Source organism: Lagopus muta, chromosome 2, assembly GCF_023343835.1.
Source record: "Lagopus muta isolate bLagMut1 chromosome 2, bLagMut1 primary, whole genome shotgun sequence".
NCBI lineage: Eukaryota > Metazoa > Chordata > Aves > Galliformes > Phasianidae > Lagopus > Lagopus muta.
The window spans coordinates 28,107,115-28,129,283 of NC_064434.1; the positions used below are offsets into that span (position 1 = coordinate 28,107,115).

A 22,169-nucleotide genomic window follows, 5' to 3' on the forward strand; every position below is an offset into this window, starting at 1 on the left:
TTAAATGCCATCTAGTCCAACTCCCCTGCAATGAACAGGAACACCTACAGCTACATCAGGTTGCTCAGAGCCCCATGCAACCTGACCTTGAATGTCTCCAGAGATGGGACAGCCACCACCGCTCTGGGCAACCTGTTCCTGTTTCCCTTGTCGTAAAAACCTTTTCCCTTATATCCATTATATCTAAATCTCCATTCTTTTAGTTTGAAACCATTCCCCCCATCCTATCACCTTTAGCAAACCCTGCTAAAGAGCCTGTCCCCTTCTTTCTTATCGCCTCCCTTTAGATACTGGAAAGCCACTCTCAGGTCTCTCCAGAGCCTCCTCTTATTGAGTCTGAACAGACCCAGCTCTCTCAGCCTGTCCTCATGGAGAAGCTGTTCCATCCCTTGGATCATTTTTGTGGCCCTCCTCTGAACATGTTCATACTACAGTATTTTAACAACTTTACAGTTTCCTACTTTATCTTTTATATATTTCTTCTCATGTACGCTTTTTTCCATATCATCTAAATAACAAATCCGATAACCTGACTCTCCATTCTAGTTATTTATTTTTAAAAGTATTGAAAATTACCAGCAAATGGTTTCACCAACTATTTGACAGCAAAAAATGAAAACAACAAAAAACTAACAGAGAAACTCAGGCCTTCATTTTACCCAAAAGTTATCCCAGTTTTGCTATTATTTGTGAACTAAGTTTAGCTGTGACATCAAGACTACAGATTTTCCAGCCATTGTAAAGGTATTGTATGTATAAATCAGGCTCCATGTTTTCAGGCAAGAAAACAGCATCCATGAGAATCAAATGCAAATGTTCACATAGATTGATTCATCTTAGGTTTGAATATTTCTATAATGTAACCTTTTCAAAAATAGCATTACTATTTCTTCTATGGACAAATATCGATGATATTTGTGTATCAAAAGACACAGAATTTCATGAAAATGACTGCTATATGGGAAAATAATGCCTCCTTTAGATAATCCCCTTTGGATAATGTCCAAAAGGAATCTAAATCTTAACTAAATTATCATTATGTGTGGCCCTTTTACAGTTTTACACCACTCATGTTTTTCCGGTACTCATTTTCCTAGTTCCCTGTATCATCTTAGTTTCTAGACACCATCATTCACTTCTCTAACCTCGTTAAATTTCTGGAATTCACAATTCTTTACAAACCCTAAAGATAAATGCTAAATTCATCTGTATGCCAATTTGAACAGCATTTTTTCATGTTCTTTCTCATATGTTGTCTTGCTCTCATATGGAATGGCACAGAAAGTCCTATACATAATTTAAAGTTCAGCAAGGCTATTTGAAGACATGATGAAGAGCTGAAATAGTATGACTGTAGGTAAATAAATTTATCCAAATAAAACACAGGCTATCTTGTCTCTACAGATTTTGACAAGTAGATGGAAATCGACACTGGCAATGCTTCCAAAACTATGACCACATCAAGGACATACCTTTCTTAAGGACATACCTTTCTTTTCTACAGTATACAAACCAAATGTGTCCTCTTCACTAAATCCTACACATTTTCATGTAATGATAAAAGGTTCCTCAGGCTACTTTATTTTTCTAGGAGTTCTTTGAAAACTCGGAAATAGTTTTTGGCTGTGTAGATTTGAGGTCTAAAAAGCCTCCTCATGTACTAAACTTAAGACTTACCGGAAGTCCACGAGCACCTGGAGGTCCTGGCTCACCCTTCAAAAGATAAAAAATTGAGTTTTTCAAGTGAAATTAGAACAAAGTTCTGTATACAACACACAGGAAAATGTTCTAATCTTTCGCTGGCTATAATTCTGTGACACGTTCTGCAAGATAAGCTATTGGATCTTTTCTCTTGAGAAAAACAATTCTAACATACTAGTTACTATGATTTCTGATGTATACTTCATTTGTCTGATTGCTGATGAAGTCAGGTTTCTCTACTCTTGTTCCCATTGCGTATGATTGTGAAATTATTACAATCAAATAGGAGGGGGAGAGCTTCATCGCTACTGAAGATGCTCAGTCTTTATGCCATCAATGTAACATCACCATTCCTTACTGCTAGCTGAGAGAATGGGAGTTCCTTTGGACTGTGGGAAAGGGCCCTGTGAGACTCCTACAGATTTTTAATACTGTAAGAAAGACTACATCATCTCATTAGTTGCATAGAGACAAACAAAAATCCTACTAAAAAAATACTGTATCACAGAATGGCTTTAATTGGAAGGGACCCTCAAGGGTCATCAAATTCCAACCCTGCCACATGCAGGTACTAGTACATCAAGTACTAGTACATCAAGTACTAGATCACATTGCACAGGGCCCCATCAGCCTGGCCTTGAACACCTCCAGGGATGGGGCATCCACAGCCTCTATGGGCTACCTGTTCCAGCATTTCACTGTGCAGTTACTCATTCCTAACGAACTTTCCCCTGACATCTAATATAAATCTCCCTCCCTTTAATTTAAAACAATTCCCCCTTGTCCTACCACAATCCACCCTTGTATAAAGTTGATTTCCCTCATATTTACAAACTCCCTTTAAACACTGAAACGCCGCAGTGAGGTTTCCCTGCAGCCTTCTCTTTTTCAGGCTGAACAAGCTCAGTTCATTCAGTCTATCTTCATAGGAGGAGCTATAGCCCTTTAATCATCTTGTCCCTCCTCTGGTCCATCTTCAGAAGCTCCTCAGAGGCATTTTCTGTGCTGGGGTCACCAGACTTGGATGCAGTACTCCAGATGGGTCCTCACAAGAGCAAAGCAGACAGGGACAATCAACTTTCTCATGCCGCTGGCTACCTCTCTTCTGATGGAACCCAGGATACATTGGCTTTCTGGGCTGCAAATGCCCACTGCTGGCTCATATTAAATTTTTCATCAGCCAGGACCCCTAAGTCGTTTTATATATAATATTGTTCTTACCTTCTGTCCTTTTGGTCCTGTGGCACCTGGTGATCCATCAGGACCTGTTAACCCCTTTGGGAGTAATGTGTAAGATGTACAGGTTACATATGCTTTTCTTGATCACAGAAAAAAACATCTAAACAATAGAATAATTAAGCTGTTAGATGAGTTGAGTAAGTGCAGTAGCCTTATCACTGAAATGCCTATTTACATGTACAGGTGGAATTGAGATACAAATTCCAATCTATGTTTAAACACTGCTTAAGTTAAAAGCACTAGCTTCTGTTGACAAATAACCAGTGCTTGTGAAAAATGTCCTTTAAAAATGATTCTGTTAAATTATAATTAAGCTTCACATTTGAATTCAGATGATCATATTTTGTCCTGATAGGAGACAGACAAGTTTAGTTTATAGCTCAAGTTAAAAACAACCATCTGTGTTTTCCATTTCAACTGAATTGTTCACAGCTACAATTTGAAAGAAGCAACAAGACTCTCAAACCTGTAAGTTGTTATCTGAAATAACAGAAGGAAGACTAGTTTTATAGAGGCCTTTTTTCCACATTCTACACACGTGCACTTCAAAAGGAATTAAAATGAATTGTCAGAGTTTCCCTGAGAAACATGCATTACTAAAGTCAATCTGTAGGAACATAATTATGGAGATTCTATGTACCTTCACTAATCATTTCTGTCGAATCGCAAATTCAAGAGAAAAACTAATTTCTGAGGAAGAAAGCAGTGGCAGTTCAATATTAGTACCAAAGACCACTCTGGGGAAAGTTTTTCCCCTTCCTTTTTGTCACGGATGACAGAAGGATTGATCCTAAAGATCACATTGGTTCACTTTATCAGTCATTGCTCCCTGTAGTTTGGTTCTTAAGGAAATGTCACTCCCCAACTTCCTGATAGCCACGTACAGCACTCAGGAATAACTGATTCACAAACTTCTGCCTCTCGGGAAAAGAAGCTACAGAGACTGCCTTATCTAAATGAACTGGAACACCCTTATGTTAATCACTCTGAACAAAAAAAAGCAGGTTGTTTACCTAGCTAAAAGTAAAAAGTCATAATGATACTTTAACTGCAAATTCATTTGGGGTTCTTTTGTTTACTTTCATTTCCAAAATTCTAATCAGCTTAGACAGTTTAGAAATTTCCAGAGAACCATAAGAAATGCCTTGCTTTTATGTTTGTCCAATAATTTCCTCTTTTGGTTCACCTCCAGCAAGTCAGTGTTCACCCAGAGGGATGTATTCTCTGTTAATTTTCTTTCTAAAGCTTACATGATCATTACAGGCAATTACTGTACAATATCTTAACTCAGTCTATTAAACCTGACACTGAAACAGTTTGTGAAAGAAAAGCAAGAATTTAAGAAGTCAGAACCGCCACACCAATTAGAAAGGGAAGAAGGAATTATAAATCCAAAACCCCAATTAAAAGTTGAATGCTCAGTGGGAGTACAATAAGGTCTTTTTTTTTTTCTTTCTTTCTTTCTTTTTTTTTTACTGGAAATGAAAAAGGATTGCCATTTCAGAATATACCATTTTAGTATTAGTTTTACTCACTGATAAACATGAGTGTACAGGCAAGTGTGAATGAGTGTTTACAGCTGACTTGAGTTTTAAAAGTTCTGTTTCACCTGATTGTGTTATAATGAATCCTGGCAAGGGAGAGAAAATCATGCCTAAACTATAAATTATATAAACTATATAGCCTAAACTATAGAATTATAAAAGTTGCAGCTCTTCTTATGGGTTTTTGACACATACAAATGGGCCATGGTCCTGTTTTGCTGCCAGGAAGAAAGGAAGCTGATAAGGAATACTGAAAGTAACGGGAGCCCATTTCATCCTTCAGATTTGAATTTTGAAGCCTAACTAAAGACTTCTCCAGCTCCATGTTCTCTCAATACCTTTAAAAATAATAATAATAAAGAAAAACCCTGATCCTGCAACAGTATTTCAATCATCAATAAAATTAAGCGGTTTAGTTTATTTCCATTGTGGTAGATGTATGGTGATGTATTGTGCATTACCTGTACTGTAATATACTGTATTACTGTCTATTATCTGACACCCAAAACTACCGCCACCCGCCTCGCCCTCCTCGGGCGCCAACCGCCCCGTAGGGACCCGCGGCCGCGCTGCAGTGAGAACTAGAGGCAGATTTAGCGCCCCCTGCCGGCCGGCCGCGTGGGGAGCCGGCTGGCCTTAGCGCCTGTGCCGCGCGGCACAGCGTGGCGCTCTGCCCGTGTGCGGCACGGCCGCTCTTGCTAAGGGCACGCTCTTCAGCAGGGTGGCGGCACCCAACGCTGCTCCTCGTCTGCTTCACTCCAGCAGGGAGGACACAGAGCTGTGTTCCTTCCAGACAGCACGTTTTAGCTTGAGCGAAGTGCCTCTCCCCAACTTGTGCTGCTGGCACTAAGCTGGCAGCTCTGAGGAAGCCAGAGACCTCAGGAGAAGGTCATGCTTCTACAGAAATAGACTAAAACCAAGCGCTCTTTCTTAAAGAAATTCCATAAAGTCAAGCATACTCACATCAGCTCCCGGCTCTCCAGGCAGGCCTGGGGATCCTGCTTTGCCTGCGTCCCCGTCTGGACCCTTTGGGATTTAAATGCAGAAGACATTTTGCATACTGCAGAAAGGGAGGCAGAAACAAAACCTTGTACTTCTCCTCTCACGGGGCAGACCCAAAATAACTGAAAGCACTTACCGGTGGACCTGGGGGGCCATTAGGTCCTCTTTCTCCCTAACGGGGGACAAAAGGGAAGGTATTAGACTTACAAGGACCTTCTGTGGACCCTTGTGAGAAACACTGATTTACAGATTAATGGGAATATTCACAAACTGATTTTTTTTCTCTTTTTTTAATAGGAAATGAATAATAAACTTGCATGAATTCTACTACAGTCTAACAGAAATAATCACAGAAAGATCTGTCAGGAAATGGAAAATACATAGTAGCTGCTATCAGAAATAATGCCACTTCTTAGCATGCTTTATTATGGTGATATTACATAATTCCTTTTGCAATTTGATTTATAAAATCCTTGCACCCTATTTAAGGCAATTAATCACAGCATATGACCATGATTACATAAAATAAAAATTCCTATAATGTCCTATAATGTCAGAGAGAATCGGAAAAGCCACTCCTCAAGCCTGCTACAGAATATAATATCCATCGCTTCCTGTGCAGTTCTGCTGCCAGTGCTCCCCAGAATCAAATGCAGAGGACAACACAGGTACATCTTGAGGCATCACCTGTTCCCTAGGCGATGCTTAGGAAATACTTACATCAATGCCATCAATGCCAGGAACTCCTGGTGGCCCTGGTGGACCTGGGGGGCCTGGTGGACCAGGGAGCCCTCTCTGACAAGGAGTAAAAGAAGAAGCAATTAGATCCTGTTAAGTCTGTAAAAGCCAGTCTGTGAGTGAGGGCTTCTTTGGGTTATTCAGGCACTGGTGGTCTGTGTTCTCCCCACCCATGTCAGGACCAGCAGGCCCTATGCTTTCGCTTTTGTGGTGATAGCAGCACACTCCTCTCACAGTCAGCACAGGGATGAGGTGTTAAACCCCTTCCTCTGTCTGGATGCCCTGCTGCTCCCATGGTGCTGGCACAGGGGGACTTAACTCCCTGCCCCAGCCATGTGCTAATGTTAGAGCGGCAAAATTAAAGACAGTGATCTTCGCAAACCAAGCACTAAAATTCACTGAGCTATTCTAATTCCTCAGCCAGTATAAAGCAGACAGTCTTCCCGAGAGTTTGTGCTAAGGGAGGAAGCTTAAAACTAACCCTTTCGCTATTTCAGTGGCAGCTTCAGAGGCTGCCCTGTTTCCACAAGATTACATTAGCGTCTACAGAGAAACTTTCTTCAAGTGCCAGGCTCCCAGGGGAGAAGTGGGAGGCGCGGCATGTGGAAACTGAGAGAAAGGCTTTTACAGGTCTGCGTCCTATAATGAGGGTCTCTGTTCTACCCACAGCCAACTCTGGCTGTCCCCACAAAGGCACTCTGTTGAGACGGAGGCCAGCCCAGGGCCTGCTGGGGCCCTGCTCCTCACAGAGCTGCTGCTCTGGCTGCCTTGCCTCCCCACACCAGACTTTCCAGCAGTAATCTAGCCAGTGATATTTGTAGGTGGAGGAGAAAAGGGTCAAAAACCATCCAGCGGGTCAGTTCCAGGGCATGACAAAAAACAGCCTTCAGCCCCTCTTCATACAGACCCTTTCCCTTAGCACGCAGCACCATCCCTTTCCTCACACTTACCTCAATCACTGTCTGGCTTATCTGTAAGGGAGAAAAACAGGGATAAAGTCAGAATAAACTTACTTGAGCAAAGCAGAAGCAAAAAATCTGCAAGAAGAGCGCGAGAAGCAGAGAGCCCCATGCAGCCCACGCCATAGTGGGAACAGTTTTTGCGGCCACCTAGGTGCTACGATACACAGAATACCAAAATGTGCCTTACAGCCGAAAGGTGAGCTGGGCTGGAAGGCACCCCTCACAGCTCCTTATTAACTGCCTAGGAGAGGGTCGTGGGATTGGAGGAGAGCTGAAGGCTGGGAGGAAGAGGATTGAATGACTGCAGTTCCTTTAACCCTTTGCCCTGCTTGCTGTTGCTTTGGGCACCCTCCCTCACCTCCCACCAAGGGTTTCCCTCCCTCAGGTTGCCCAGGAGTCTGCAAGGAGACGGCAATCTCTCTTCACTGTCAGGGACAACTTTTGAAAGCCTCTGACCCTAGCACGGGCTGAGAAGGAAAAGATAGGAAGGCATGGAAGAGTTAAAGTGAAGCTGCTACTCCAGGGGGCTGGGTTGCTAAAGGCACCAAATTTCAGTCAGGTATGGTGAAATAGACTTCTCTGGACAAAGAGGGAGAAAAATGAAGCTCCTGTGAACTTGATAGATTCAGTGGCAGCCTGGTTCAGCACTGTCAGGCTGGGAACGCTGCTCACCCGGGCTGGGAGCTCACCACAGCCTTCTCTCTGGGGCCGCAGGGGATCGCAGTGAATCAGCATCCACTGGACTTCAAACTGGTAGGGAAGACAAAACAACGTTAATTCAACAGAGGCTCACACTTGACAAAGTTTAAATAGGACCAAAACTGATCAGCTAACGGTATATTTTGAAAGGTAGGCATTTAACACTAATTAATGCAGTGATGAGGGTATGGGGTGCTGCTGTTCAGCACAGGCCACAGGAGTGGACTAGCTCAACCTCTGAAGCTTCTTCTAGAGCAGATCACCACTCTGCATGCCTTCAGACACAACATCTGGAGGCATTTTAAAGAGGGAGCATAAACCTGCTGAGAGATTTAAAGAGAAGGTGAGATTCATCATTCATTTTTATAGAGTAGATAAGTACACAGGCAGTTATCTCATATTATGTTATACTGACAGTTTTACTGAAGGACACACAGTCCTAAAAAGATTTCTTCTGACTAAACAGTTGTGTCCATGAGGAGTGATATGTCCAAGAACAGAAACAGAAGGTCTAAGTGTGAGGAGTTCAGACAGGTGGATCATATGTACACTAGCAAAACCCTGCGGTTGAGTAATACACATCTGTGAAATTTCACATATTCCTTGAATTTTTATTTGGCACTGGAAAATGACATCGGATTAAGGCAACCTCTTCTCAGAAAGTGTCACTGAGTCTTTCTCGATTTGCATATGTAGATTAAATACTACCTAGCCTTTCTTAAAAATTATTCAGTAGCTCAAATGCACATCTTCAGAGGCATATCCACTGATATATCATGCCTCAAGTAGATTTTTAAGTACCAAAAGTATATTACAATAATAACTGTTGCACATAGTTATTATGTTCAAGGTTTAATGTCTTCCGTCTGATATAGTACCAGCTTGGCTTATGACTCACAAATGAGTGGTTTGTGCAGTGAGTTCTTAACTTAATGATAAAATTCACAGGCTTTTTCCTTTCATTTCATTATGAATGGCTGACAAACTGAGAAGAAGAAGGATTATTTTTTACCTTGTAACAACATAGAGATCTGTGTGGCAAAGACTGTGATTTGTTTTTGAGAAGCTGAAAATAGAAACGTGAGTATCCAAGGGCATTCACTTCTTATTTCTTTGCTCCTCTGAATCTTCCTTATTCTATAGAGCTGAAGTAGCTTCCCACCATCCCTCCCACAGTATAATATATTAGTGCCTTCTTCTGGCTACCTCCTGCACTCCTGCTAGGATATTTCATTGCTCTTTTCAGTGCCAGCCTGTGGCTGGTGCAGAGAGAACCGAGGTGCTTTCCTCTCCTGATACTTTCCCTGTATTAACTTAATTGCATACTGACTGCTGTAGCTAAAAAATGTTTAAAGTCCTTTAAGATTTCTGCAAAACACCCAGATGTCCACAAGTTGCTTTTTTGTTTATCCTTTCAGCTCCTCCACTTCAGTGCTGCCACTCTGAAATTCTTGCTATCACATCTCTGCTCTTCTATTTACTGCAGCCTCCGGAGTGCCGTGAACAGCACAAAGGAGGCAGAATCATAGTTTCTTTTACCTGTTGTGTTATCTGACACCATTATCTGAGTCCACTCTTTATCTTCTTTATTCAGTTCTCATTATAAAGCCTTTCCCAATCCTTGATAATAGACAACCGATTGACAGAATAGACATGAAAGCATTGAGTGTATACTATAATTTAATAGCTGGCAATGCAATAATAAAAATGAGAGTATCTGGAATCTGAAGATTCACCAAAAAAAAGCATAAAATGGGATCAAATGACCCCTAGATAATTTATTTCATAACATGCTACTCAGTTCTGAGTCCTGACTCTCTGCATTATTCACCCTGAAGCTCACCTGCAGAGGCTGAAAGTTTGTAACTGGCTCTTAATGAATGCTTAAGCTGGGCTTAATCTATTTCTGATTTAAATAAGAATCTATTCCTCATTTAAAAGGATAGACGTGGTACAATTTCTTCTTCTACTGTTTGTCTGTTTAATGTTAAAATGAAATTTAATAGTACTAAAACTAAACAGTAGTCCATTCAGTAGCTCAGAGATACTAAAATTAAGGTTGCCTATGAACACTTCCACTGTATCTGACCAGGACCAGTGTGATTCTACTCTTCTTCCCTCAGAATGCTTGCTTCATTCACCAGATCAAATAAGCAAGTTCATGTACTGTAGAAATTGGAGTTTGGGACTGAATAAGAGAAAAAGGTGGTAGAAAAAGAAAGGGTTGCTCTGTGGTAAAGGCAGAAAGATAATACTGAATGACTGGATTATACTCCTGATCTTGTCCCATAAATCTTATAGAGTACTGACTATTAAAATCAAAATAGCTGGTTTAGATGGCATTCTGCACCATAGTAGGAAAGACTGGTTGCTTGAATGGAAGTACCTTGGTACAGGTTATGCAGAAAGTCTGATCAACAAGAAATGTAACTGAAATCAATAGTCTTGAGCTGTATTTTCAACTTGCAAAGAGTTACAGTATCTGCAAAAACTGTGAAAAAAATGACTTTAAAGCCATACCAGTAGCCCGCATCTGCATCAACACATTGTTTTGCCTTTTTTCACATATAGATAAGAATTACTTCTTTGTGTGTGTTTGTGGCGGGGCTGTTAACTGGTGGCATTTTGTTGTTGTTGATTCCTTTTTTTTTTTTTTTTTTTTTGCTTCTGCATTAAGGTGAGAAAGATGTGAGATGAGAAAATGGTAATTACTGGGTTGGGCTATACTTCAATGCAAGACACTCCAAGTGCCAACAAACCCATCTCAAAAGAATACTACTAGCAAATGTGTATTATACATTTTTTAAGTTGGGACCAAATTTTTCAACTTTGAACAAAGTCAATGTTAAAAGAGAAAATTTATAATGAGGTTATAAAATGGGATTACTTGCTACAGAAGGAGCTTGGCTCACTGAGCCAGGAAATCCCTTTAATGCCTCATGTTTTCTTCTAACATTCTCGAATGGCTAAAGAGAAAACTGATAATTTTGTTTTGATCAAGAAGGAGTTTGAATGGTGAGCACTGTGTAAGGCCTGGTACTCTCATGAGATTAAAAAGCAAACAAAAATAAGTCTGAACAAGAGAGGGAGGCATCCTATACAGGAAAAAACACCTAGCATTGTTTACAAATCACTGTACCATGAAGTGAATATGAAAGGAGTTAAAATGTTTGAAACATGCACAAGTATGTGGGTTGCTCTGAAAGTAGTGCCTTTTATTTATTTCCATGGAAACTACAACAAATGTAAAGAGCACAATAAGACAGTTTTGGTACAGTAAATTGTCACCTACAAAAAATTATTTTTCAGGATAGTCACCACCGTTAGCTGTGCATTTTCACAGGCAGTAAATAAGAGCCTGAATGCTGCACCTATAAAAATCTGCATGGCAATCTGGAATGTGGTTTGTCTTTCACACCATTCTCATTACTGCTAAAATGATCACCCTCCATTTCTCTGTGCTGATATCTACTGTATGATCTCCATAAATGTACAGCAGGCATCAGTGAATGTTAGTGGGTGCCATTTTTTTCCCCATGAAGAAATTCAGTGACACGCCTTTTACAGAATCACAGAATCACAGAATTGTAGGGGTTGGAAGGGTCCTCTAGAGATCATCGAGTCCAACCCCCCTGCCAAAGCAGGTTCCCTACACCAGGTCGCACAGGTAGGCGTCCAGGCAAGACTTGAACATCTCCAGAGGAGGAGACTCCACAACCTCCTTGGGCAGCCTGTTCCAGTGCTCCGTCACCCTCACTATAAAGAAGTTCTTACGCACATTCCTGTGCTGCAGCTCCCATTTCCCCTTGTCCTGTCTCCACGTACCACTTTCTTTCATACACACTTCCATGTCAGAGGCCATGTTGTCACACTGCCCCTCTGCTGCCGTCTGTCACATAGCAACAACGTGGAAAGGAATATTGGTGGAAAGGTTTAGCCTCTGCTGCCAGGCCACCAACATCCACCTCTGATGTCATGAGCCAACACAGTAGCATAGAAGGTATTACTTTCAGAGCAGTCATCATAATTTGACATGTCTTTGACAATTGGTCAGGCAACAATTTTTTTTTTTTTTTTAGTCAGATTGCTTTGTAATTAATTTGCTTTGGGCTTTTTCAATTGCTTTAAGGTTATGTTTCACTTCACTTTTTATTTTACCTCTTTGACTTTTTAAAATTAGAAATAAACCATTTCATTGGAAAAATAGTAAAAGGGTAGGGCTGACTTTGTGATCATTTAGGGGAGAAGTGAGAAAGGAAAATATGACCTGGCCTTACTGTCAAGGTGCTTTTTCCCTTGCCAGTATTTCACACTGATCTTTCTGAGTATATTGAGCTGATTAAAAGAATGCCACCATTTTGAAGATCTTACATGTAGATGTTCTATCAAATCAGTGCAAAGTGTCGTCAAGGATGAAATGCAGGTACAAAGATCTTAGAAAGTAACCTCAGATAAATCAAGGATAATCATAAAGCAAAGCTATTAAAATTTAATCTTTTAAGACCTGTAGATGTGTAAGACCTATAGGTCAATAATTTCAGTATTCATTTTCCAAGTTTCCTGCAGCATTTCAGTTCAATTTTAATTTCATAGAACAGGTAAAATTCAATTAGTTGTGTTTGTCTGTTTACTGTTTTGCCCTCTTAAGTTTTATGGAAATGCTCACATCTGCTCACAGTTTTGCTTATGCAATTCTATTGTCTTAGTAGTGCTTTTGATTAGGTATATGGAAGTTTATTAAAATCTAAATAAGATTTAAATATCTGGAGTAGGATAAGTCCATAGTTAAACATTTAACAGTACTGTAGGCTTTAAGAAAAACTCTGACATTCCTCTGGGACTAAATCAGAACATGTCTGCAGCTGCCTTCTGGACAAGCTGTCTGCCTGTGCCCTGCTGGGTAATTGGTGCCTCAGGGATGATTCAAGGAAAAACAGCCCTTCAGGGAAATTACAATTCAGCTGTGATCAGTTTTCAGGTAGGAGCTCCTCTACTATTTTTAATCAATGATATCTATGTTTGTTCTAAGAGAATTCTATTATTTACTATCTGTACATTTGCTTTCAAGTGACAAACTGCATGTATTTAAAACGTATCATTTTATTCTGTGAGATTTCTGAGAGTGAAGAAAACGTAAGGCATTATTTTTTTTATCTTACACAGGCATAATCTGTGCGGTGCTGTAAATTGACCCCTGTTCAGCAAATACTCATAATTACTTTCCTCTTAGATGTTACAAGTCAGATAACTGCACTAATCTAGTAAAAAGTCAAAACTACAAAAATGTCAATTAAATAATGACCAAGGATCACTTCTAATGAAGTGTTTAGTGTCAATTATGAGAAACTGGGCCTCTGAAAACAAGGAAACTAAGGTAATTTCTATCATTTTACAGCAGTTAATATTTGAGCAATTTGAAATTAGTGCCCTTAACTTTTCATAATGGGCATGGAATTCAGGAAGTAGGTTCTTTTTTGGTTTTGAAATAATTATAAATCTCATATTTATTACTTAGAGCTTATAATGGATTGTTTGAATTACTTTTAGATTAAACAAAAAAAAAAAAAATACTGTGTGTTTTTTATTTAAAAAAGATAAAATGCAGCTGTAAACCTGTATAAAAGTTTGCCCCCTATAAAACATTCCAGAAATCTTGGAAGTCCTTTTAGAGGCTCAAAGACAAGACATTATTTCTAATGGAACTCTATATAATACCTCCAAGGCAATCATAGTAACAACAAGCAATAAAGAATATCTTTTAAAATGAGATGTATTATTTGCACTCATAAGAAACTGATTTATTCTGCAAGATAAAGAGAGCACTCACAGAATAGTGAAGGAAAAAATATAAACAAGAAGAGGGAACATAGTTTATGTCCTTTAAAAATTATACTACTGGAAGTAATATACTTTAACAATGCTTGGAAATAAATCAGAAATCATGCCTGGGACATATTAAATAACCAAGATTGATGAGATGTTTAAAGTGAATATAGTCAAGCAAGTAAAAGGGTAAGTCTAGAATGTACCCAACCATAGCTTTTTTACTCAATTTAAAGAGAAAACAAATACACAAGTTAAACCACAAATGTGTACAATATATAAAACCATTTAAAATTATCTATTCTATCTGCTTGTTTATTTTCTTTATCATAATTCCAAGGTATATGGTCTTCCTTAATCTATAGTTTTATAATATCAGGCTGGACCACCACGATTGTCAGTTTTGACTTCATAGTGCAGGCCATGCAATCCTATCTAGGGTGTCCTATGTCAAGCCAACAGTTCTGTCTGAATTAAAGTTTTTTTTGTTGTGTAGCTTTGGTTTAAAAACTTAATGAGTTTTTTACCTTCTTTCTTCCTCAACAGTTTGTTCCTGCGCTTCATAATTCTTTTTGTCAAGAACTACAACATATTCCTCAGTTTTAAGACCTTTTAACCCAAAAGATTTGAGGTATTTTTCAAAAACTGACCATGAATTCTTCCATAAACATTTCAAAGATGTAAAGAAATATTTTGCACAATAAATGATGAACTGTAAAAGTGACTTAATTTCATCTTGCTCTTTCATCCTTGAAGTAGGGTGTCCTATATCTAACATACACCAGTACAACAAATAGCTTTACATTTGCTTAACATAATGCTTAATGATGTGAGTGCTTAAAAATATATGAGGCAGAACTTAATGCAAGACACTTTCCCCACAAAATGTCTGAAATGTCCAGCCTACTTGCTGTTCTTTTTTTTGTATGCCTCACTGAAAAAGTCACATCTCTGATAAACACAGGATTGAAAACACCCAAAAATGGCATAAGAGGAAGGAGGATAAAATTCCAATTTTCCTCTGCTCCTTTTTCTAACTTCATTAATTCTAGCCATAATCATAGAATCATAAAATGATTTGAGTTGGAAGGGAATCTTAAAGATCATCACCCATCCATGGCAGTGGGTAAGGACATCTTCCACAAGATCAGGTTGCTCAGAGCCCAGTATGATTTTGAGCACTTGCAATGGTGGGGCATCCATAAATTCTCTGGGAAATCTATTTCAGTGTGTCACTGCTGTCATCATGAAAAATGACTTCCTTATATCCAATTTCTATCATTTTTCAGTGTGAAACTATTGCCCACTGTCCTGTCACTACAGGCCAAATAAAAAGTCTTTATCTTTTTTACAAATCTCCTTTCATATATTGAAAGGCCACAAAAAGGTCTTCCAAGACCCATCTCTTCTCCAGGCTGAGCAAGCCCAGCTCCCTCAACCTTTCTTCATGAGAGATGTGCTGCAGCTAATTGTGGCCCTCCTCTGGACCCGCTCCTACAGCTCCATGACTTTTCTTGTGCTGGGAGCTCCAGACTTGGACATAATACTTCAAGTGAGGCTTCATGAGGGCAGAGCAGAGGGGGACAATCATCTCCCTCACCTGCTGGCCATCCCTCTTTTGATAGAACCCAGGTTATCACTGACCTTCTGGGCTGTACGTGCATGCTTGCTGGCATGAGGGAAATGCAAGTTCTTGACAAGATCGGCTTAAAACCGTAACTCTTCTAGTTTGTGTGCTGCCTCCTCCAACCACTATTTCATCATGCAACAGGAACCCTCTTTGTTTTTAAATGCATCTAACCTGAAGGCATGATTTGCTGTAATACTTCATACTGGACATTTCAGTACTATTACACTATTGCCTACATCTCTCTGTGAATTTAATCTAGATACCTTTTCAAAGACTGTGGATTTTCACGCTAAAATATGTAGAATATTTTAGAGTATGTAATATTTTCATCATCCCATCCATTCATTCAACCACTAATATTCCTCAGACCAGTCAGTAAATGTACAGTTAATCATGACAATATCAACTCTAGCATTATGATATTGAATGATATTTTCAAAGATCAATTTTTGTTCTCAGCAGAATTAATACCGCTTTTCAGCTACTGATAGATCCTAATCCACATTGAGAGCAACATATTAGGCGGCGACTTTCAGAAACCTCTGCTACCATTTTCCAAGAGAATCTGATTTCAGATATGATACAGATATGACAAATTATGAGATGTTGCTTTTCTTGCAACACTTCGAATTTTATGCAGTTTTGGCAAATAATGTGAGATATACATAGTTAACGCAAGACGTATCTCACTTCACTCATTTTACTTCGAAGTTGATGCAAATCTGCAGTGTAGTAATAAGGAAAATGTTCACTATATATTAAATATATGATTCTCTTTTGCCATTCAACTCATTCTGAAATGAGTGCCTTGCTGTTCATGTTATATGTTCCTAAGACATGTAAAGAGGATCCTTGAAAAAAAAAGAAATTTATATTATTCAGCATAAAGTGCATTATGACTCACTAGCTGAAAAAACTCTGGCTGAAAAGAAATTTTCACTGATGTCTAGAAGAAAAAATGCAGATGTACAACTACAAGTAGTTTTCTTAAATCAGAAGTTATGACTATGTCACTTTCTCTGTGTTTTATATTAATCATTGATCTTGGGAACTAAATCAGATCATCAAATAATAAAATCCCTGAGGTTTTTCATCTTCAGTTTTCTTGATAGAAGGGCACAAAAGCATTCAGTGTTTTCCATATGTTACTCTCAGTGTGATTTTCTCCACCAAAACAACTCTCTCCTCAATACAGTAGAATGAAGAGGATATTTTAAGCATTAAATTAACAAACAGGATATAAAATAATCATTTGACTGCCTGTTCTTGTCACACCGTATGAAGGAATGAAGAATGAAGGAACACACCATAGTGAGTTTTGATCAATCTCATGGAGGAGATATTCCCTTTGTAGTAACTACATGTAATATTTATTCTGAGACAGGACTACTCATCTCTAGCTTATAGTTCGTGTGCACAAAGAAGTGAGAGATCCCAGTTCCTGTTCAGTGAATGCTTTGGTCTCTTTGATGTGAGGTACAGTCCACAAGTCCATGTCCTGAGACTTCCTTCTACATTAAGCTCCATATATGATACAAACAAGGGAACATAGATCTGATATATCCAGACAGAATAGAACCAATGACAGATGTGTTGTTGTCTAAGAAAGTTCACTGATGAAACTTAGACATAGCCTGAATCATCCCTTACCTGCCACTATTTATATATATGCACACAACATTTGAAATTAAGAGTTAGTACTTACCTGCCAAGGGGGTTATTCTCTGCCATCTGTATTTTAAGAAAGCATCTGAAGATGTGTTCCATAGAAAGATTAAGTGCAAAACATTTTTTTTTTTTTAGTAATACAAGATTTTGAAACTTACCGGAACTGAAATTTGAGGATTATTTTTGAGTCTTCCAAGCACAGCGAAGCCATCAACACTGATTTTCCCCTTTGGTTTTATGTTTAGGGATTCTACTTTTATACAGTCAATAAAAAGTGTAACCCTGTTTGTTTCCACACTTATCATAAGCTTGTGCCATTGGGAATCAAACAAGAAAGGCAAATGTAAAAATGATGCAGTCTGGAGACTTCCATCCACTCCTTTATAAGAAAACTCAACACTTTTCATTGGACCGTTGAGATTCACTCCAACTTGTTCTTTTCCTGAAGAATCCTGAATCTGCCAAATAGTCCAGTATTTCTGAAGTGTGGCTCCAGTCATCCGAAAAGTAGTAAGAAAGGAATATTCATCAGGCAATCCATTGGAATATATTGCACTGTGTAAAATCAAAATACAGTGAATTTGTTGTGTATTTGTTCTGTAAAACTGCACACAGAATCAGTTCCTCAGTAGAGCTATACTGCAGACATTCTTTCATCTGTGCTTTTCTACCTTAAGAGTCTTAAGAAGACATATCCTTTAGAGGCATTAGCACTGTAGGAACTATGTGGGTTCTTCTTCCTCTATTGTAAATTGTTTATGATAACCCTTTCTACGAATAACGAATCAAGGAACAGCAGACTAGTATTTTACCTTTAGAAAGTATATCCTACAATTATGATGCTTTTATTACACTTAGAAAATCAGTCAGCTTAGTGTGACTTTTGCTTGGCTGGGTAAATAGTGCAGAGCTTTAATTTTGAAGGCATAAGAATATCTTTTGCAAAGGCATTTTCTTGTTCAGCCTGACAATACCCATTTTGTTAATCTATTATCTGTCACTGCAGCAGAAACCACTCAACAAAACATTTATTGATAATCATGCAGATATTAAGAACCTACACTAACAAGACTACAAGTAGCAAAGAACAGATTTTCCTCATATAAAATATTTCATTGTTTTGCCACTGCTGCAACATCCAAGACTTGAAAGCACAAACACAGCTGTATTAATGTCTAAAATAATTTTGTCAATTTTAACTCAAATGTACCAGTGGATCCCATGCAATATTTTAAAAATAAGTCTTTTCACTTTTTATGTGTGGTGAAATTGTTGCATCCTAACTGAGTTGGCACTGACACATAATTTACCATGTCTCCATACTTAAGAATGTCACATGGAAAAGGTTGTATTTGACTAAATTTCGTAGGGGTAGAGACATTGAGAAATGGAGCAAAGCTTTTTGTTACCAATATTCATTAAAAGAACTTCTCAGGTAAGTAGGCATTTTGAACAAAACTAATTTCTGAGTGGCAGATCAATCCTATGTCAGCAAGAATTTAGCCATTACTGAATCTCTACAGCTAAGAAAGGAAAAGGGAAAGGGAAAGGGAAAGGGAAAGGGAAAGGGAAAGGGAAAGGGAAAGGGAAAGGAAGACAGAAGAAAAAATGAGTAAACTGGTTCTTATTCTGCATCCTGGATGACTGCCGATTTAGTAAGCCGGCACTTGAGAATCTCCACCGTCTGAAGTATGAAGGTGCCCAAAGCTGTAGTGCCAACCTCTTCCAGCAGGCGGCGGTACAGCCCTACCAAGATTTCTTCAGGCTACTGACCGGGAAAGCCTGGCAGCAGTAGCAATAACTTCATTTTAAGAATAATCTACTCAGACTGCAAGCGTTTCTGCTCCTTCCATTTGAGTCTGAATATTATGTAATTCAGCTGCAGGCAAAGCTGTTGTACGAGGAATGGGAATGCTCTGATGGAAGATTATCTTCTTACACATAGAGATACTCAAAGGTGGGAGAGGGGGCTTTTTGCTGTTAACTTTGAATTGTCTGTGGTTTGCTGTGACTTGTTTCCCTGTTAACTACAAATGCAATAATCTGTCCCAGCTGGCTTTGTTCAATAGTATTTTATCTAACTTGTTGTATTCTCTCTTTGTTTTGCTTTGATTTTTTTCTTACCATCTTAAATGCAAATGTGAATGTGTGGACTTTTTACCTCTCCTCTTTTTCTGAGCACTTTATAGTGCTTACTACTATCCATTGCCCTTCCTTTTGTCGGGCTTCTAGCTTACACATCATACTAGCATATTCTTCCCTTTCTGGAAATGCACTTCTTGTTTTTGTTCTGATGCACACTAAACTCTTGCTAAGCTCGTGATACACTCAGCACATCTTTCACGGACCTCTGTGTCCTTCTTCTATAATATCTCCTAAGCAAATGTTTCAGACTCCTCTACTGCTAAAACCTTAGCACATCTGAATGATTTATCTTTTCATTTGCTGAATCCCCCTGTTGTTCTTGCACAACAGATGTTTTTGCTACTACCCTGCCAAAGGTGTTATTTTTAAGTAATTTTTAACCACATGACTTTTTGCCATCAAGTTTAGGGCTCTAGGGGATCTGATTCACCAAGCTCTACAGCTAAAGAAAGCATTACTAATCCCAGGTCCTCTGAGAAGAGACTTTCAATCTTTCTCTGCACTGATAAGTTTTACTGTCGTGGCAATACTGGTTAAAATAGCACATTCTCAGCCCACCATAACTATACTAGCAGTAAATAAATAAGTAAATAAAACAAAAATTCAGTTAAATAAAAAACCTAATAAGTAAACACAGTTATTTTTATATATATAGTATTTATACTATAGTATATAGTATAAAGTAGTTAATATAGTATGTAGTATAAAGTATATAATATAAAGTAGTTTATGCCAGATTGGCAAAAAGATTCTGTGCACCATATTTAGCTGTAGAATTAGTGCTTTACAAGCCATCACATGGGTCCTTCTTTCTAGAAAATTAAACTAGAAAAGAAATATATTTTTCAAATGATAGATGAAGAAGAGAAAATGTGTAACATCTTGTGACATTGGTAAAAGAAAATTGAATTATAAGAACTGTACATACAACAGTAAAAAAAAAAAAAAACAACAGTACACAAACAAGTATTTATATTTAAAAAAAAAAATAACAACAAAAGAGAAAAGCTGCTGGCATTAGACTAAAGACCAAATATCAGTAATGTGACCAAGTGTAACCAAACACAGTGTGACCCAACATCAGAAAGCTACTCTGCATGAGCCTGTAACTGTGTAAGATTTATAATTCAGCAAGTAAAGCAGAGACAAATTCTCATCTTAGCTACTCCAGTAATAATGAAGAGCAATTCCATTGGCTTCATTCTTATCACTGTGCTTCAGTACAGTTTTCTCAAAGCCTGTGATGTTTACATAGGGAGAACCTACTGAAGTCATCAGCTTAAAATGCTAAATATTTGGAAACCATGGCAAATTTATCATTATATTTAAATAAACAGTTGTTGAGAAGCTCTTCCTCTGTCTCACTGTAAAGTCAAGTGTTGGATTCTGTAATCTTCTTGAACAGTGGAGAACTGCATAATAAAATAGGTAAATAGTTCAAACATATATGTATGCTTTTCCACTGATTTATGGAATAGAATCCAGCAATTTTGAATACAGGAGCAAGTAGATGAGCAAATGAAAAGTTAATATACAAAAATACTCGAAGCACACAGGTTGAATTTAGTCCTGACCTATTGTTTAGATACTTTGAATGGATGGCCAGGGATATCATGTTTCTATTCATTTTTGTATTTTACATCTATGAGACAGAAGTCTAGTCTTACTTCCCTTGTGTATTGAGAACTACTGTTTAATGCTGTAAGGGTGAAGTGAGTGTATGAGTATAAAATCAGATCTATATTTTATCAGATATTTGAGTCCTTGCTTTTCTTTTTTTCTTTTTTCTTTTTTTTAATACAACTATGATTTATTTTTTTTTAATTTATTTTGAGTTTTACTTTGTTTTCTGGAGACATTTGTAAGGGAATTTCTGAACCACAACTCTTTCCTTTTTTTTTTTTTTTTTTCTCCCATGAGTACCTAGGAGTCTTACTAATCCCAACACTTGAGTGCTTATCAGCAATATTTCTTTAAGAATTCAAGGCTGAATCCAACTAGGCAATAGAAGTACTGAATAGCATTGCTGCCTTCAGAATTCATCAAGAGCGTAAGAGTATTTTTAAATGTTAACTACTGATTTGAATACTGCAAAATAACTGCTTGCTCTTTTAAGTACGTTTATTTCAGAGTTTATTTCTTAGGTGACCTCCATTTCCCTGTAAGATAACATTCCATTCTAGATAAAGTTTCCAGAAACATTAATACAAACAGCTAGAAATGGCTGCAGAAATCCCTCTGGCCAACTTCATGGTAATGCTGCATCAGATATACCCACAGCTATGGGATATTCAGTGTTCGCACATCCTGAAGTTTCCTAGAGTCACAGGTGACGTATCAAGAACTATCTGGCAAACCAGCTAAGCATTTTGCATTTTTGGAAGCAACTGTCTGAAGTTTGTCAAGTCACCTATTAAAGTGGTCCACAGTGCATGACTATGCCAAATACAAACACTGTTCAAAAGAAATCTTACATTCTTACATTGCTCTATGTTCTACTGAGAGGAAACTACAGGCAAAAACATGTCATGTCTAGATTCCTACTACTAGGCTACCTTCCCACTACAAAATTCAGTGTGCCTGGAATTTTTTCTCTGATACTAAGTTCACCTGGCAATAAGAAGTTTAAGCCTTCTTACTTCCAAAACACAGTGACCACATGCAAGGACACCTATGGCCTGTGCTAATTTCCAAGCTGTGTTCAGGAGTTACTTAAAGAGTGTTAATTGCGAACCAAAATCATTCCAAAGGTTTGTATAATACTCCAACAGTATAGATGATAATGTGTGAATGCCATGCATTATTTTCTGGCATTAATTTGTTTAGTCATGTGTTGACTTAGAGGCCTTATGTCATATCACCTACACGGTATTTCCATTTGTGAAGTCAGATGACTAAGACTTCATCCAGTGCATTTCCTCCCATAAAAATATGTCATGAATGTATTCCCTTATGTTAATAAATATATACAGATTTTTAAGCTTGAGATTAAAATACAGTTATTCTCCCAAATTAAAA

The 22,169-nt window shown here is 38.3% G+C and overlaps 1 protein-coding gene across 2 annotated transcripts in view; it reads right to left on the reverse strand.

Moving 5' to 3' along the window:
• Window positions 1-22,169, reverse strand: part of COL9A1 (collagen type IX alpha 1 chain) — a 67,111-nt gene that overhangs the window by 40,437 nt on the left and 4,505 nt on the right. For both annotated transcript variants that reach the window (XM_048936545.1, XM_048936544.1), the window contains exons 5-12: window positions 17,165-17,561; window positions 7,859-7,936; window positions 7,175-7,195; window positions 6,207-6,281; window positions 5,623-5,658; window positions 5,448-5,510; window positions 2,923-2,976; window positions 1,678-1,713 (exon numbers count right to left, since the gene is read on the reverse strand). In XM_048936545.1, the coding sequence (XP_048792502.1) occupies window positions 1,678-1,713; window positions 2,923-2,976; window positions 5,448-5,510; window positions 5,623-5,658; window positions 6,207-6,281; window positions 7,175-7,195; window positions 7,859-7,936; window positions 17,165-17,561 (760 nt within the window). The remainder of the gene's footprint in view (window positions 1-1,677; window positions 1,714-2,922; window positions 2,977-5,447; window positions 5,511-5,622; window positions 5,659-6,206; window positions 6,282-7,174; window positions 7,196-7,858; window positions 7,937-17,164; window positions 17,562-22,169) is intronic.